Here is an 18,476-nt window from a genome sequence, read left to right as displayed (position 1 = left end):
TTATTAATTATAATATATACAAATATATATACACGCATACTTTATAGTATATAGCTTGTAATATCTTTTAATACATACATTTTATATTATATATTATGTTCATTTATAAAGAATACAATTACTATTATATAAGTTAATAATTACTAAACAAGAAAATTATATTGATTTATATTATATATTATGTTCATTTATAAACACACTTTATAGTTTTTGATTATTTAAATTTAAATTTTATTATTTGTGTTTTTATTAATTTAATTAGTAGTTAATTATATAAAATATATAAGATAAATATTTTTGTATATGGATATGAATTTAGATTCGAATTTGATAATGGAGTACCCTGAATAATATTTTAATAATTTTTTTATCTGATCGGGTTTTTAAATAGATTAGGGTAATTATAAGATAGTAGGAATGTAATAGAGTTAGAGTTAGGGTAATAATTTTTAAAATTATTCAAATAGTTAATAGTGTTCAAGTATTTAATTTTTTATAAGATTAGGATTCAGATATTTCAAAATTAATGAATACTCTACACGTTGATAACTAATAGCGCAATATGAAATTAAAAGGTTGATTGTGGAATTGTTTATTAAAAAGTGAATTACTGATTATCAGTAACCTTAATTCTGAAAAACTAACAACTTAAGTATAAGGAAACTATTTTATTAGTCTTCATATCCAAATTCTTGAATTTCAAAATAAAAAGGATACAAATGATAGGTAATTTATTAATAAAATAAATTTTCTTTAAATTTTTTTATTTTTGTTGAATCAACTAATCAATACAATTAGTTAAAATATTATTTTGCAATAATATTTTTACTTTTAATAAAATAATTAATGATTAATATCACAAATTTTAATATAATAAAAATCTATTACCTAAAACGATAATTTGAAAAATGATTTAAAAGGATATTGATAGTAAAATCTAATTAGTTATAAATAAAAAACAATTATTATTGTTGGTAATAATTGTTGATCAATGAAAAATTAAACAATTGAAGTTCTTTCTTAAAGGATGGTGTTTGATGTAAAATTATTTGGTTGCGATGTTTCTTAAGTGATGTTATTTATGATAATTTTACATTTAATTTAAATATATTCAAAATATGATAAAATATATTTGAAAGTGAAAAAAATACTAGTATTTGACCATAATTATTATATAATAATATTAATTTAAGTTGTTACTCAAATTCGACCTTAACTTGCATGGCAAGCATATTATTAACTTGTTATTTATCATTTTTGATAAAATCCTTTTTAAAGTTTTAAAAATTGAAATTGAAATTTATATAAGAAGACAAAAACTATTTTCAATGTAGATGAAATGATAATAATTTTTTTTAATTTTAAATAAATGAAGATTCTAATTTGATTTTTTAGAAGGAGTGTCAAATTTAAAATACTATGTGCATAAAAAATTTGCCTCCAAATTTCAAGCTTAATGGGTTTAATCTTAAAATTTTGTTCCATACATTGAGATTTTAAATTTTTTTCGCAAGGTGACAAGGATAGGAAATCTGCTCGGTGGGGCCGCAGCCTCATCCATTTGGACATCCTGATTTGATGGTAATAAGAAAAGCATTACAGGGGCAATTTGACAATTGACTGCACCAGTGACATGGGCAATGCGCACGCCATGTGCGCTAAAATATTTGGGCCGTTTCAGTTTCGAATCTGAAGACGCTAAGAACAAATTGCCCTTTTCCCGCCTCTTTTCCCGATTCGCAAAACTCACCTGAAAATTCACCGCACTCTTTTTTTTTATTTTTTTATTTCTATCATTATTACTCTACAATCTTTCTCTTCACTTCACCTTACTTCTCCTTATTTTTTTCGTTCAAAATCCCCAAGAATAATCGAAAACCTATCGATCTTCAAGTATCAGCGCGAGATCGTCCAGTAAGAAATTACATTTCTCTCAATTCCAATTAATTTCGCTTCGGATTTTTTAAACATTATTTCATATTTTATTAAGTTTAAATTTCTAAAACCATGGGGAATTTATAGAGGCGCTCTCCCTGATTTCTCTTTTCGAATTTCACGTTTCCATAGATTTTGCTTCCTACTATATGATCTTAGAGGCTTCGGTAATCGCTGGGAATTCGATTCTACGATATTGTTTTTGCTTTTAATTTTTATTGTTCAGGGTTTTTCTTGCGGTTGTGATAAATTAGGGTTTAAGAATATGCGTTTCATGTTTTTGCTGATTTTTTTTTTCATCTTACTTCTTAAAAGCATGGGTTGATTTTCTGAGCTGCACATATATACTTGTTAGTTTCTTTCCATATCCGACGATTGGGTGTTTTATGCCTTTTCTTTCCATTTTTTTCGGCTAACGAGAAAATATAAAGGGAGAGGAGAAAAAACAGTTCAAAACCTGGCATCTGATGAGAAAGTAGAGAGATCTCCTAAGCTTATCTAATAATTCGAATAAAGTGAAGTTGAAATATGAATTTGTGTTTTTATGTTTTTCTCATTAACCAAACAGAGTTTTAGAGATGTACTTTTACTCTATTTGTTTCTTCTTCTAAACTTCAATTGCTCACTCTACGTGCTGCTCCCCAGTAGATGTGTCCTTTTTATGTAATTCTAGCTAAAATTGCGAGAATGGTAGATGTGAGGCGAGCTTTACGAGAAGTGAGTAGGAAACATGCCAGTTTTTAAGCTGCATTTTCGTTTGGTTGAACCATCTTACCTCTTTCTTGCTCCAAGAGTTTGCATTCCATAACTTACATCTCTGCAATTTTTGTTGCTAGCAGTGCCTGTTTATTATAAGTTCAAGTGTTCTACTTGACTAACAAATTTATTTTAAATATATTTCATATTCATTTAAGTTGTACATGGTGGTGCATAATAGTAGCTGACTAATTTTCCAGTTTTATTCATTTTTTTTGCCTTGTTTTTCCTTGAGTAGATTCATTTCCAGTTCTTGCAATTTGTAGGTCTTGTTTTCCTGGTACGTGCAAGTTACATGGTTTTGGACTCTTTTGAATACGAATTTAGCTTAATTTGCTTAGGTGTACAAATAAAATTCATAACAGTGAACTAGTACTGGTATACTGCATTCACTATTGCAGTTAACTTATTCGAACCCCAATAAATGCAGCAAGAAATTAAGTGTTTGATGCCTTGCAGATTTCTATTTCAGGATCCAATGAGTGACTGTCGAAGTTTTGGCAGCAATTATCATCCATCCAGCCAATCTAGAAAGATATCAATAGGAGTCACAGTAGACTCCTTATCTAAGAGAAAAACTGGAACCACCAAGGAAAATGAGGGTAAACTGCCAAACACAGAAAGAACCAAACCTAGCACTGGAATTTCCACTGAGGGAAAAACCAAAGGGGAAGCTGTCAAAACTGCCAAGGGGAGGCAAACTGAAGATGCTGAGCTGGTTAAATCTCCATGGATTACTCCTAGATCCTTTCATAAAAAATCTCTTGCTTCAGAGACTGTCTTTTTCCCAGAAGAAACTTCTAACTGTAGACAGAGGAAACTTAATGCAGTGAAGGATGTGGCATTAACACATTCAGTTCAGTTTTTTCCAAACCAAAACTTGAATCCACAGAATGTTGGTAGCAACCAGAATAAGCGTGATGGTCTCACCTACAAAAGGAAAGGAGGGAAGGATGGCAACTCACAGACAGTTGAGGATTTCAAATTTTCAAATGCACATAGAGAATTTCTTGAGTCAGATAAAGTGGTGGTAGAGGACAAAGCAGATAAAAGACAAAACGTTCAAACTGAAGCTTTGAAAATCAAGCTGCGGGAGTTATTGGGAACTGCTTCTTCACCAAAAAGTCAGCAATCTAGCTCACAGTCTCATGAGTTCAATGCCAATAATTTAAGACCAGAGATAATCACTAATAATATGGGAGACACAGTTGCAAAGCCCAGACAAAATTCAGATACTATAGAAACTGATTCAGACAATCCTGATAACACTATTAAGAGGCCAGTAACCCGTTCCTTGACTCGAAAAAGAACTGCAGCCAAAGTGCAACCAGACAAAACTAAAGTTGGTTTATCCTCCAATCAGAAACATCGAGAAAGCATCTTCTCTTTTGGAGAAGGAAGGCCTACAAAGCTAGATGGTTCTGCCAATAGTGGCTCATCCTTGTCCGGGAAAATGAAAATTCAGAAGAAAAGTTCTAACATTGATCCACGTAGGATCTGTTTTCCTGGAAAGGATAATGCAGATGAGATTCAACAAACAACTTATAGGAGTGAAACTTCGGTGCCTGCAGAGAAGACTTCTTTACTTGGCAATAAGATTGAAAGCTTTCCTGGCTCCTTCAATGAGAAAAGTAAAGAAAACTTTGAAAAGGTTCAAGACAAGGACCCTTTGTATTCTCCAGTGATCAACAAGACAAACCAGCAGGTTAATTTTGACAATCCAACATCCCCAGAAAGAGGGGAAAAACAAGAAGATTTAGCTAATATATCTTTGAGGAATGTTGTGCATACACAACATGATTTCCAAAGTCCAACTTTTGAATTCAGAACACCTACTTTAAATACTTCTCCAAGCCCAACACCAAAAACTGTAGATATAGAGCAAGGTGATTGTAGTTTTGTACCATTAGAGAGAGGATTTACCATAGGAAATATCAGGAGCTTCAGGACTTTCCAATGTTCAAGACCAGTTTGTAATAAATCCATTGCACAATCTCAGTCACCTGTATCCTTAACTATTCTTCAAGATTTTAATATCGCAGTTGAATATATGTCTAAACTTGAGCATTATCTTCACTGCCTTTGCCCTTCCTTATTGAGTTCAGGATGATACAGAGAAGCCTATCGATTCATCACTCAGGAATCCAATGCCTATTGAGGAAAATGTTGATGCAGTAAATGAGCATTCTGAACCATCATCAGAAGAGAGGTGGTCAGAGAGCTTTGAAGAAGGATCGCCCATTATTAAAAGATATGACTGTAAGTGTCTAAACCGCTTTTCTGAAACATGCTATGTACATTCTTCCAAACATTTATTTGCAGAACTCCATTTAGGATGTGATTTACCATTAGTTACTTCTAAATAATTAGTTGATAAGGTGGTACATTAGACATTATTTCCTTCTTTTGTGTTCATATATGCCCTTCGGATTCACATGCTTACAAGACATTCTAACCTGATTTACTGCTGCTGACTGATTTCTTATCAGTGGGCTGTATGTTTCCAAAAGTAGGAAAAATGAAAAGTTGCAGTTTTAATTTTGATCTCTCTTTTTGATATTGCACCCTCTGCTTATGGCTTGTTGATTGGAAATTTTGTTTTCTCTTTGGTAAACTCTTTAGAGCAAAGACCACATCGTTTTGTGACTGTGGTTAGTCTTTTTAATATTGTGCCAGGAAATTATTAGCCTGCTCTATTGCATGTGTAATTCTTGGTAACTTATCACTTTGGAGAAGAATTCTAGGTAACTTGTCACATTTGGCTTTTGCTCCAAGATCAATTAATCTACTTAACTTTGTTTCTCAATTTGCATAGCTTAACTGCCTTCACAAGGTCTGACCAGTCTGTATTGTTGTATAGTGTGATGCATCAGCATAGACTCTTCTTAACTTCATCTTCTTTCTGATTTATTCATCTAAACATTTCTTCTTAACGGAAGCTCCTTTGGTTCTTTATCTGATGGTGTGTTAAGGTCACAGAGAAAATATAACCTCACCAGAGACAGTTATTGCTGAGAAACCAAATTTGGTGCATTGTCCAATCAAACGACTTCAAAACCATGAAGATTTCAGACTTAGTGAATTCAGTCCCACCTCACCCTCTCAAAAAGGCACAGCTTCATAGCATTGAACAACCACTGCTCCTCTAATTATCCTTATATTAGTTTCCTTCTAAAGTAGTTTCTTTTCTATTTCTGTTCAGTAGGGGTTGGGGATGGAGAAAGTTTTTGGTTCCAGGAACCCTCAGAACAGGATCAAGAAGATGAACTGACAAGGTTCTTATTTATATATAAGCAAAGATTAGGAAATACCTGCTGATACTATCTGTGTACCATCACCCGTATTCTTGATTGAATTGGGTTTTGCTTGACAATGTTACAGGGCTGTTACATTGTTTGCTTTGGCTTTAGAAACTTTTAAACAGAAAATGGATTCAGCAACTAGAAAGAAGTCCTCTGAGATTTTGATGTCCATTTCTGAGGAGATTAAGTCGTTGCTGCTAAATGCTGAGTCTCAGATTGAATCTGATATGTAAGTATTTCGAACTGAAATCTTTGCTTATCCAACATGTTGGTACTTAGCTTTTGTTTTCATAATCTTTCAGAGGGAAGCTGACTAGTCTCAGTAAAACAAAAAGGAAACGCCTGGAAACAAGATTTCAAGGTGACAGTTTCTATTAACTGAATAGCATCATTGACTTCAAAAAAATGTCATCGACTTCTATTTGTATTGAAAGTTGCTTATTTGTGTCATGAATTAGACTAGTATTATTTGTTTCTGATATTTGTGTTATTGATTAACAGCCCCAAATAAGTGCCTATATACTTGTAGTTTGCTGGTCTGGCACATGGAGTTACATTGAGTCTTGGTGTTTGTTTGTATGTTCATTATGGGTCTGGGATGACTAGGCATCACAGGCAAGATGGCTGCTATTTAGATGTAGTTAGATTTGATACATTAGCCATCTTACTCATGCTTTTAACAAAAAGCATGAGTTGGATCCTATTTTTTGTGATAAACATGATTATTGATGTGGTGGAAAGCAAGCCATGCTAGAGTGTACCAAACACAGTTTCACCTTTTCTTTTCTTACAAACTTGCAGCAGTTTTTAAAATAAACTTGATACATGAATGCTACTGGTCTTTTGGATTCTCAGTATTTAATTACTATTCTTGGTAATTTAACTCTCAAGGAGGCTTGACTTGATTTATTTTCTATTTTATTTGCTTTATTTTTTTGCAGAGAAACAAGAACAATTGAAGCTGATACTTGAAAAGTTCATGGAGGATATACATCACCATCTTTTGGGCTGCAGAAGTACCCTTGACGGGATGGAAACTCACCAAATTGAGTTGAAGGGAATCATGAAGAAACAAAGTATGGGAACTCTATATATTTTCAATAAATTCCTTATTGATGACTGCTTTATTGCTGTTTGTTTTTGTTGATGTTTCCATTTAGCTTAAGCAAAAATGTGAGGATTGTGTTATAAAATGTGACACCATTTGCTTGATTATGAGACACATGCTGTCCTTGTCAGTAACATGCAGTGAAGCTAATTGCATGAAAGTTTTCATTGGTGGATATGGAATATTTTTGTGTGGAATATTTCTTGGGACAGCGGGACTCACTGCGATATTGATTCAATCCATGATTTCTCATGCAAGGCTATGTCAATTTGGAGACACTACTTTAGTCATTGAGGTTCTTGGGTATGACATCATCTAAGATATTGTGATGCATCCCAACTGTGAACAGCGGACTCAATGAAATTTTTATACTTGATTTGAGAAACACTGCAGTGTTTAAGGTCCCATTTAAACACTAGCACTACCAAAACTTGGCATTAGTGGTTGCATTGAGGAATATAGTATTTACAACCTTCACTAGCTTATTCTTGTATTTTAAAATTATTTATGGGAGTATGAAAAATTTTGAATCTGGTTACACTGCAGCATTAAAACTACTAACTTGAACTAATATCAAGCAGCGAACTGACAATTAATTCTTTCAAACGTAGAACTCAGTGCATAGTTACAGATTACATTTGATAGTCTTTTGTGATTGTACATATGTAGCTGGTGTTATGCTTAAATAATATTCTGGTGTATGCTGAATGCCTGAATCTGTCTCATATTTACAGAAGCATCACACCAGAAGCTTCTCGTGCATGTGGAAGAAGCAGTTGAAATCCAAATTAATAATGCTGAAAGAAGAATCACAGCTGTCCACGAGGCAAGTTCGCTGTTTCTGTTTATAATAAAAGTTTAGGGCTAGCTTTTCTACAATTCAGGCACAGCGTAATCCACAAATTGTGTGGGGCATCCACTGGCCGAATGCTTGGTTCTGGGAATATAGCCATTCAGATATCAAACTTTGGTGAGTTGGTAACTAAGATACATTAATTGGGAGCCACTACACTGTAGATTTGTGTGGGCTTCAAATATATGCTGTTGGGTGTACATCATGCTTTTGTGGTTCGCTAACTAAGTACTGCTTAAAAAAGAAGCCTGTGATATGTAATTTTTTTGCAGCTCTAATCTTGCAAGGCTTGAACCTATGAACGTCTTCATAGTCGGGTGGGATCTTTCTGTTGCTACCAACTTTATGTTTAGTCCTCATACTTGAGATAGTCTTAAGAGACCATGCCTTGTAGCACTTAAATCTTCATTACAATTCGGAACTGAATGTTGTGAATCCTTAATAACATGCATGTTATAATCCTAATTTTTATGCAGTCGGCAAGGGAAAAGATGCTCCAGCTGAAACATGTAATAGCTGAGTGCTTGAAAGACGGTATATACTAGCATGACGGAGGCCTGAAGATCACATTGTAAGTTTTGAATGTCCTAACATTTTCCTAATACCTTATCCTACTTAGCCATTGATAATTCATCTTTCAATATGTCCAATAGAACCTTATAGGTAACAGTGGAGACATCAGATATTCTTTGAGTGGCCTGTAACTTGAGTTCTTGATGCCCATGGTACTTTGAGTAGTATGATTGGATTGAGACAAATATGTAGAGAATTTTGGACAATAGGGAATTAGATTTATGGCCCGCAAGTATTTTAAAATGATTCTGATGTGTAATTGCATTATATCTGTAGTAACTCTTTGTTGGCTAATACATGTGAACCGAGATGATGCCACTTGTATTTTCTGAAGATTTGGTCGGTTTTATTCTAGATTACCGTAAATGGCGGAAAATGATAGTACTATTTTCTTGTTGCGTACTGCATGAAATGGATATGCATGTTTTTAATTTCGTTGTTTGTCACTGCACATTTGTAAACACCTCGCGGTAAGCTCAAGAATCTTATTGTTGGCATTGTATTTATGGTGTTGGGTTTATTTAAACTTATTTAACTATCTCTGTCCCAGGGGCTGATGTTATTTCATGTTTTACGCAAGTCTACATACACCACAATCAGCGTGAGAGTTGTCTTTAATTTTTCTTTCTTTTACATCGGTATGATGTAAAGGAACTGATTACCCATTGTGGCCTTTCTTCTTCATCAGAATTGAATAGACAAGAAAAGAAAAGAAAAGAAAAAATAAAACAGCATGTCGCCTTTGTTAGGTGGCACACAACTATGAGAGAGCAGGGGCAGCATTTTCTGGGGGTTCTCACACAGACACGCCAGTATTGAAAGGGAAAGACTTTAAAACCTCTCGGGCATATTCTACGTGGGATTGGGTACTACTTCTGACACCATTTAATGCTTCGTTGAGTTTGTGACTTTCAATATCCTCATCATTGTGGTGGCCTGAGTCCCTCCCTTCTCAGCACTGTCGCTGTCTGTTTTCTTCAAGGATTGGCCACGGTTTTGTTTCGTCGACCCCGGAAGGCAGAAAAAAACTTTTCAACTAAAAGAATAATAAAATTAAAAAAGTACAAAGACAAGAAAACATAGTGGCACGTGAACCATAGGTGACCACGTGAAGTACACGCTTTTCTCTTCCAATCTCTCCCTATGCGAGGATTTGATTCGATGGTGGTTGACTAACTGATTAATTGGGTTACATGTCACCACTGGGCGGTGGCTCCACTGAGACTGTGGCTAGTCGTGGTCGTGAACCCCAGGCCACGTGAGTGTCTTGGATGCCTTCGTGGGCTCGAACAAAAAATTTTGGTCACGTCCTTGTCACGTTTTGAAGCTTCATTTTCAATTTCAAGATAATGAAGATAATGAAAATGATCGTCACTGTCCGTTCATTGGCATGCTTTTCCTCCTGGCTTATTTTCAATTACCCACCAACTTATGGTATGGGTTTCATTCTAATCAACTATTATAGTAATTAATACTAATAATTAATGTACTACTGCATCATCAGACCCTTTTTTGGTCATGTAACTTAAATTCCATTCTTTGATTTTTTTTTAAACTTATTTGATTGTATTTTAATGTCTAAAATAAAGTTTTTTAAAGAGCAATAACCTAGTCGGTGATTAAAATTTTAATACAAGATATAAAGTAGTTTTTTTTTGTTTAAATTGATAATTTGAATTAAGGGAGTTTACAATATTTACGTACTATCATAGTCCAGGAATAAATTATATGCCCTGATCCTCAACTAAGTGTGAAATACGTACTTGGGTTGAGAGAAACATGACTTATAAGCATTTCAAAGCATATGTGAGAATCAATAATCCCAGTCAAAAATTAAATGCTATTATTAGCAAGATACTTATAAGTCGAAAGGCAGTTAATATCAGTGTACATCACGATTCAGGAATATCTCTTTCACTTCTATCTTGCTTCCATTCTGCCTTTTCTTTCTTTCTTCCCTTTTTTTTTTTTTGTTTTTTGGGTGATACTTCTATCAGCGTAGAAACAAAGAAATGGTCCAGGTGATTACATTGATTTTCCCCAGGGAATGGTCTTGATTGAAACACCACGACTCCAGTGGTCCCAAAAGTCTCCAGCCTCTCGAAACAGCAAATTATTAGGTAGTCTTCTTTGATGGTGGGGCAGTGTATGTGGCCCACCTTCTCCACCGTGGATACCCAACCTCCACGCAACAACATATTTAAGATTAGACAAGCTTCAACTCATTTTTCAACCCAGCAATCTTCCAATCTACCGTGTTATCAGTGTTTATAATATTTTACAAAGGATCCGACTCATCTCAGTGCTTGATTGATGCTTTTTTGGTGGCATTCCAATTTCGTTGATCTCTAAGATTTCGAGTGCAACAGAGGCAGCTCTTAGCGGGAAAGAGTCCCTTGTAAATATACCTATGTGGAGTTTACTTGTTGGTTTGGATAGTATCAGGGAATCCTATCTATGTTCTGTTCTGGCAATTTTTGTTTCTATCCCGCATCATCATCACTGTTCTTCATTTGAAAAGTAAAAAAATAAAAATAAAAAATGATTCGTAGTGATGTAGATACTGGAGTAACATAAATTGAAACGAACATTAATTTCTTGGCAGAATCAAATTGTTGAGTATTATTGCTTGTAGGTTAGGTAGGCTACATTTAGGTGCGACTCCAAGGTGTAACAACAAAGGTGTGGACTGCTTTGCACTAATAATTGTCTGATTTTCTTCTGAATTATCAGTAACTCGATCGAACACACATTCTGGATCTCATTCAATGGCAGAAGAGGCCTCTGAATCAATCCCGCCGAGGATGCCAAACCACTTGCCTAACTTAGCATCCATGTACGTTGTTCAAGCTACTATATCTTTGCATTTTCTTTTGATATATTCGTTTCCTATGGATTGATGGAGTTTCTAGCGCAGTGTGATCCTGAAATCCTGGAGCTGGTATGGGAAAAGGAGAGATTCTCATCGAGGTTGTCGTCCAAGATACTAAAGAGAGTCGTTTCCCGCTCAGGTATTTTTCTCAAACTTCCACCGCTCAATTCAACGTGAAGAAGCAACCTCCACTGGAAAATAGATCAAGGCTGGGGCTGCAACTACGTTCGGCGATCCCTTATCGGGCCTTTCAGGTCTGACAAAAGGATCGTCGTCAATAAGAATAAGGTAAACTCTGGAAGCTGGTTACGCGACATTTGTCAGAATTGTATGAAGATATACAATGTTGTTCTCGAACCCAACAAAAAGTGCTACGATAAGGAACTCATAGATTCTCATATTGTTCCTGTAAACAAATTCAAAAGTTTTAAACAAAGCTACATGTCCAAGCTCGTAGAAGAGATTCCCCAGCATACCATGAATAGCGATAGCGTGGTACCCCAGTCTTCCTTTAAGCAATCTGAAGCTTCTGTTCCATTCATGAGATCGAAGGAGCAAAACCCAGGAAATGATGAGAAAAGGGACAAGGTGAACTTTTCCATCTTTTTAAGATCTCCAGCTCTATTTAAATCTACCCATCGAAGCTCTGGTGCAACAAGACCTACTAGCAGCAGTCCAGGTTTAGCAGGAGCTGATGAGGCTATTTTGGAAGGCAATGTGAGATCTGAGGATTTAAAAGGCAACGTCGGACCTGCGCCAAGAACTAGCAATCCCGTTGACAACATGATTCTGGTAGAGCCAACTAATGGCTCAAATATATTACAAGTATTGAAAAAGAAGGACACTCTTTGGCAAGCAACATGAAGCCAATATTACCTGATTCTGAGCCTCAAATGATTCGCTCCTATAGCAATCTGAGGCCGTTGGCAATAAACATACCCCTTTAAATACGAGATTTCCTAGTAAGGTTCGCTCCCTGTCGTCAAATTTAGCGCCAAATACATACATTAAAGGAAATCCTGGTAATGGAAAACCTATTGAGCAAATGGTTGCATCATCTTCGGTATGTTCGCTTGGGGCTTCAAATTGCCCAACATATACTTTGAAAAGGAGATATGAAGACAGTGATCTCAGTGAAGTATGTAAATTTCATCTAATTAAAGGCATTTTTTTGGTATGTTTGATCTCTTTTGATAGCTTATCCCCTTTGAGTCTAAGGGTGTTCACATATACGGTGCAGAATGCAATGGACGAACCCGAGGGTACGACAAAAGCAGTGCCATCACGGGGAAGCAAAGGTGCTAAGAGAAAGCGAAAAGCAGAAGTTCACAACCTATCTGAAAGGGTAAGCAATGTCAAAAGAAAAAAAAAATGGAGACCTTTGTTACAATATACAATCTGATAAGCTGTTGGGGATTTTTGCACGCAGAGGCGAAGAGATAAAATCAACGAGAAGATGCGAGCATTGCAAGAGCTCATACCCAACTGTAATAAGGTTGGCAGATTTTATCATTCCATCACTTTCTCGACTACGAAATCGAGACCCTTCATCCCTTTGTTCCAAACTTTTGGATTATCTATCTTGGGTCTCTATTGATTACTCTTCCTACGTGTGACTTTTTTAGGTGGATAAAGCTTCGATGCTTGATGAGGCAATTGAGTATTTAAAGACCCTTCAGTTCCAAGTTCAGGTAGCCTTTCCAGTTCTTCGAATTACAACTATTGCTTCTGTTCGAATATGCAAATAGTCAATTAGACCTTAACCATGGGATCCGTGGAACAGATGATGTCAATGGGAACTGGGGCTTATATGCCTCCGATAATGCTGCCTACGGCGATGCAACAGATAAATGCACAACATTGGCCTGGTTATTCTCCCATGGCTGTTGGGATGGGTATGAGGATGCAAATGGGTCTTGGGTGCAGCCCAGAACAGTTGCCAACAACTTTCCTATTGTCAGGAGCTGCCGCAGCTCTGCCTGGGATCACAACGGAAGCTAGACTCAACATGCTCGGGTTCCCCGGTCAGGTGTTATTAATGTCGATGTCACGTTCACCTTTTGTATCGGTCCAGGCCCCAGCTGGGGTATCTCAACCTCCTGCCGCGCAAGTGGAACTTGCAGGTGCTGCTATTTCCCTATCTACACCAAAGGGTCCAAATCCAACATGTCATTAAACTCCAAAAACACTGAACCGCAAATGAAATCTCAAAAGTTCGGAAGACCCCGATATCCCGTCAGGTTTACCCACTTGCCATATAGAAATTTTATTTTTCTAATAATATAAGAATTTGATACTTTTTTTTTCAATTAAAAATAAAAGTAATGAAATAGAAGATAAGGCAATCATTCATGTTGCCGGTTTTTGCTCAGACATAGAAGTCTAAGTCCAATTGAAGAAAGATAACCTAACTCAGTAAAATAACCATCCATATATCTATAAATAACTTAATGATAAAATCAATTTTATATCATTTATATATATAATCATCGTTTTAATGTTGGGAGGTTGTTGATTTATATTTTATGCCACTATATTTTAACACCCTTTTCTAGCTTAAGCTTAAAGACCAAAAATTGAATATCAAAACCATTAGACCAAAGAGGTTTAGATGCCATAGCTTTGAGTTGAATGCATTATTTTAGGTCTTGAGTCTTGACTATTCTTTATGAATGTTCTTTGTTAGATTTGAAAGATGTGTGTATGGCGCCTATTAAATTTGCCTATTAACTGTTTTGGATGGTGCCTTCTCTTTGTCTGCTGCTACTTGTTGTTGGGTTTTAATACATGCTTCTGTGACAGAGAGCTTTCCTGAGCTCCTATGCTCTGAAAAAGTTTATGACCTGCAGGGGATGAAAGACTCATAATGATTATATCTCCTCTCTTACTTATCCCTCTGCCTTTTTTTGCTTTAGGCCTGGTTGTGGTATTTTGCCTGTTTTTTTTGCTATCAAATATTTTATACAAGACTTAGTTTTTGCTGGCCAATTTTTATACGTCAGCTCCATTTGTTAGGTTCCCTTTCTTTTTGTGTAAATGGATTTCTCCTTTTGATATGAATACATCACATATTTAATCTTCAAAAAAAAATAAAATTTAGTAGTGTCATTTTTGTGGCTCACTCCATGGCGGTAGCCTGTTGGTTATCCAAGACCGCCTTTAAATCACCCACCTAAAAGACACCTTTAGCCATTTGGCATTTCATTCTCATTACCGATGAGATTTTGTGGTTCTAGTTTTTCGATGTTCCTTTGCGTTTTCTAAATGCCGAAAATGAGAGAGGCTAACCATATCACAAACAAATATTGCAGCTTGCAGGGGCCGGACATCAAGCATTTCTTGAACTAGTGAACGATACATGGGAGACGCTTCAACTGACAAAAACCTCTTGCTTCTTCATATCTCGGCTTGTTCCTGCCCTCAATTCAACGATGGGCAACTCAGATCGTATGTTGCCTTTACAATCTTTTACTGAACAAATAGGATGCGATCACTGGCCCCATGAACAAACAGGATCCGATGATTGAAATTGGGAGAATTACAGTCATGGAACGAGGTGTATCTAGGAGTCACCCTTTATGAGCAAGATTTGTAAGCTATGTCCAGCGCGATTGAAGCATGAATCACCTTTTCTCCCAATCAAAACAGTGAAGGAGTCAGGACAAGTATTTTCTGAAGAAAATTTCAGTCCAGTAGCAGTTAATTTGCAGCAGGTTGCTGCTTTTTCCATATCATTACATTACGACTGGAACATACAAACTTCATTTCTGCGGCAGTTGGAGACTTTTTCTTTCCAACATGAGAGTTCTTTCTATAGTGATGATTCACTTGGATTTGTAGTCTCATCAGTTTGGCTTCTCGAATAAGTTACGTTTTAGCTCACCAAAAGGTTGGTAAGCCATAACTTTTTTCAAATCCTTTATTTTGGTTTTAATACCGAAAGTTCAAACCCTTGCAACATTTATGTATATATAGCCAGCTCTCACGTAACAAAATTAAAAAAAAAAAGAAAGAAAGAAAGAAAAAAGGGCATGTCGGCAAACCTGTAAATCTAGCAAAACAATAGTATATGCTTGACGTTTCTTATTGGAACAAGAAATATTTTGACAGTGGAAATTCGTGAACTGTACATTTCAAAAAATAAAGATGAATCTTGGCAGCAGGAACCAAGCTAAACTCAGATTGTACTAAGCTCACCAGGCTTCAAATTAGTTCATCCTTAGCATAATCATTGTCAGATGTAGATTGTTCGCCCCCCCTTTTCAACTCTTTTGAATGATTGCCCACCCTGAAGTCTGCTGGTGGTTGCTACTTCCTACACGATCTGTTTTGCTTGTGCGCATTGAATTGTTGACAGTTTCAGCCAACATCGAAACTCATTAGATCATTAACATCATGCAGAAGATCATCGGATGAGAAACTTGGATCAGGCTTATATCCTTCCTTCCTCATCTCCAGAAACAGGTTTTCCAGAATGTGCTGATGGTTATTTAATTTGGATTGTGCAGCATGGAACATAAAAATACTGGAACCTACCTGAATCCAGCTACTTCCAGGTCTCTTTGGCAGATGCTTCTCTTTTATCATCGTTCTGACCTTCAGTGCATCTTTCCATCTTCCGGTGGAAGCATATATATTGGATAACAGGGTATAATGGCCTGAATCTTTCTGCTCTTTCTGTAGAATGCGCTTCTCTAAACACCTAGCCAGCTCAACCTTATTATGAACTCTGCAGGCACCAAGTAAACTTCCCAAAACATTCATGTCCGGTTCCACTGGCATTCTTTTGACAAGATCGTAGGCATCATCAAGTTGCCCTGCTCTACCAAGAAGGTCCACAATGCATGAGTAGTGTTCCATGTCTAGTGGAATATTGTAATCGTATATCATGGAATGATACAACGACCAGCCTCTATCAACTAGACCGGCATGACTGCAAGCTGTCAAGAGTGCAATAAATGTGACTTTATTGGGCCTAATTCTTGCCTCCTTCATTTGCTCAAAGAACTGAAAAACGTGTTCTCCAAGTCCATATATCCCATGAGCAGAGATTATTGTGTTAAATGTCACAATATTTTTCTCCTTCATCTGATTGAAAATGCTTACTCCAAGTTTAAGGCTCCCACATTTGCAGTACATATCTATTAGAGAATTTCCAACAGAGACTGCTGTCGCAAGACTGCTTCTGATTGCATAGCCATGGATTTCTTTCCCATGTTTGAGACTTCCAATTTTTGTGCAAATTGGAAGAATGCTAACCAGGGTTATGGAATTTGGTTTGAGATTGAAATCCCATATTTTCTGAAAAGTCCAAAATGCGGTATCAACCTCACCATTCAAAGAATATCCTACGATTATAGAATTCCAAATTGTGATGTCCCTATGTGACATAATTCTAAAAATGTGCTCTGCTTTTATCATTGAATCACAATTGGCATACATATCAATCAGTGCACTTCCTACAAAAACATCAGATTCAAACCCTTGTTTAAGGATGTAGCCATGCATCTCCTTTCCCTGCTTCAGTAATTTGAGTTTGGCCAATCCTGGAAGTACACTTGCTGCAACAATGGCATTTGTTCTTATTTCTGCATCCTTCATCATGAGATACAGGTGAAAACTCTTGTGGTACTGGCAATTCTGTGAATAACCAGCAATCAAGGTACTCCAAGAGACTACATCCTTATTCTTAAAGTCGCAAAATATAGAGTAGGCAGAATGAGTGGCACCGCATTTACAATACATATCCATCAGAGCATTAGAAACGTACAAATCACTCTGTAAACCACTCCTTATAGCACATCCTTGAAGGGTCATTCCCATGTTCAAATCTTCCAGTCTGCCACAAGCTGGAAGAATAGCTGCCACAATAACTGAATCAGGTCTTAGCCCTTCTAATCTCATCCTTCTAAATAGTGATAATGCCTCAAACCATTCTCCACTCTGCACATTCCCACATATCATTGCGCTCCAGCAAGCTAAATCTTTCTCTTTTATTCCTTCAAAAATCAGTCGTGCTTCACTTAGACTACCGCACTTCGCAAACATATCTATCATGGCACATTCAACATAAACATTGCATTTCATATAACTCCCATTCCACAGAATAAAATCTCGAACCTTCTTACCTTCTTCGAGGTCATTCAACTCAGTACAAGCTTTTAAAACAAGTGGGTAAGTGAAATTATCAGGAATCAGCCCTTGACTAATCATCAAGTGATAGAATTCAATTGCCTTGGAAAAACGACCCACGTCAAGAAAACCTCTAAGAATTCCGTTCCAAGCAAGATTAGTCCTTTGGGGCAGCTGATCAAACACAAAAAGTGCATATTGTAAACAGCCAAAGGTGACGTAAACATTAACAAGCTGTGAACCAAGGACTCTATCACTATTACTGGGGTTAAACAATCCATTGACAATCAAAAGAGCATGTAATCTTTTGGCATCAGAAAGATTTGAAGGTGACTTAAGTTGAGAAAATAGGGAGCTACGCAAAAGATTTTGATGATTGAATGACTGTGGCAAAGAAGAGATATTCGTTAGATGAAAGGTTTTGTCGGCTTGGGCAGTGCATTTATGAGATGGGTTTGAGTTTTGGGAGAGGGTTGAAATGGGTTTGCCTATGACAAGTGATAGTCCAGTTGGTAAATGGAGTACATGTTTGTGAACCCTGGAGGATTCTCTCGTTATTGTTGGCAACATTTTCTGTCCAATTCCAGGGCGTGATGCTGGAGATCTAGCATTTTCTGGGATGTGTTAATTTACGAACATTGGATCATGGATTCGTTTAGCGTTTTAAGAGGAAGAAACGCCCGGGTGGAGGCAACCTGCAGTAGGCTGCTTATACGCGTTAATGAAGTCCTTGGCAACCTTAAAAATCTTCCAGAAACTTCTCCCCAACCCTTATAGAAAAACCCTTTTCTTCTTTGATGATGATAACGGTGAAGAAGGAAACAAAAATCACTGACGCAATTATGCAAACACAGTCATGATAATTGACCAGGGACAGGGTAGCTTTTCATACAATGTATCCAACTGCTATCCTTTGCAGTCCATTACCATGATTGAAGCTCTGTA

The 18,476-nt window shown here is 36.4% G+C and overlaps 3 protein-coding genes and 1 pseudogene across 12 annotated transcripts; 3 read left to right on the top strand and 1 right to left on the bottom strand.

Annotated features, from left to right (window-relative positions):
* The first annotated feature begins 1,709 nt into the window (after window positions 1-1,709).
* On the top strand, window positions 1,710-10,056 carry ASY3 (asynaptic protein). 9 transcript variants are annotated; one of them, XR_002445029.1, is made up of 11 exons: window positions 3,048-4,696; window positions 4,797-4,950; window positions 5,664-5,801; window positions 5,894-5,966; window positions 6,073-6,222; window positions 6,296-6,354; window positions 6,935-7,069; window positions 7,836-7,927; window positions 8,431-8,525; window positions 9,078-9,128; window positions 9,216-10,056. XR_002445029.1 is itself a non-coding variant. In XM_021425716.2 (10 exons), exons 2-10 carry the CDS (start codon window positions 3,170-3,172, stop codon window positions 8,497-8,499), a joined length of 2,397 nt encoding a protein of 798 aa, XP_021281391.1. In that variant the 5' UTR covers window positions 1,710-1,914; window positions 3,164-3,169; the 3' UTR covers window positions 8,500-9,050. The 9 variants fall into 9 exon arrangements, 8 of the variants coding, with proteins under 8 accessions (XP_021281391.1, XP_021281390.1, XP_021281386.1 ...); XM_021425716.2 differs by lacking the exons at window positions 9,078-9,128; window positions 9,216-10,056 and adding an exon at window positions 1,710-1,914 and having other exon boundaries at window positions 3,164-4,696; window positions 8,431-9,050; XM_021425715.2 differs by lacking the exons at window positions 9,078-9,128; window positions 9,216-10,056 and adding an exon at window positions 1,710-1,914 and having other exon boundaries at window positions 3,151-4,696; window positions 8,431-9,050.
* Window positions 10,057-11,426: 1,370 nt separating this feature from the next.
* LOC149527370 (uncharacterized) lies at window positions 11,427-12,287 on the top strand (annotated as a pseudogene).
* A 3-nt stretch (window positions 12,288-12,290) lies between these two features.
* On the top strand, window positions 12,291-14,848 carry LOC110413110 (transcription factor PHYTOCHROME INTERACTING FACTOR-LIKE 15). 2 transcript variants are annotated; one of them, XR_016351055.1, is made up of 6 exons: window positions 12,291-12,537; window positions 12,640-12,744; window positions 12,829-12,894; window positions 13,025-13,090; window positions 13,183-13,639; window positions 14,711-14,848. XR_016351055.1 is itself a non-coding variant. In XM_089783083.1 (6 exons), the coding sequence occupies exons 1-6, from the start codon at window positions 12,445-12,447 to the stop codon at window positions 14,740-14,742; spliced, it is 702 nt and encodes a 233-aa protein (XP_089639209.1). In that variant the 5' UTR covers window positions 12,314-12,444; the 3' UTR covers window positions 14,743-14,844. The 2 variants fall into 2 exon arrangements, 1 of the variants encoding a protein (XP_089639209.1); XM_089783083.1 differs by having other exon boundaries at window positions 12,314-12,537; window positions 13,183-13,522; window positions 14,711-14,844.
* Window positions 14,849-15,281: 433 nt separating this feature from the next.
* On the bottom strand, window positions 15,282-18,472 carry LOC110413108 (pentatricopeptide repeat-containing protein At2g03380, mitochondrial-like). The gene has a single exon (XM_021423809.2). It carries the CDS (start codon window positions 18,099-18,101, stop codon window positions 15,759-15,761), a length of 2,343 nt encoding a protein of 780 aa, XP_021279484.1. The 5' UTR covers window positions 18,102-18,472; the 3' UTR covers window positions 15,282-15,758.
* Between the last annotated feature and the right edge of the window lie 4 nt (window positions 18,473-18,476).

This window comes from Theobroma umbraticum, unplaced genomic scaffold (genome assembly GCF_002168275.2).
Source record: "Theobroma umbraticum cultivar Fairchild unplaced genomic scaffold, ASM216827v3 scaffold_4.1, whole genome shotgun sequence".
Classification (NCBI taxonomy): Eukaryota; Viridiplantae; Streptophyta; class Magnoliopsida; order Malvales; family Malvaceae; genus Theobroma; species Theobroma umbraticum.
Note: the sequence above shows the minus strand (reverse complement) of the source record. Positions and strands in the feature narration are given on the sequence as shown.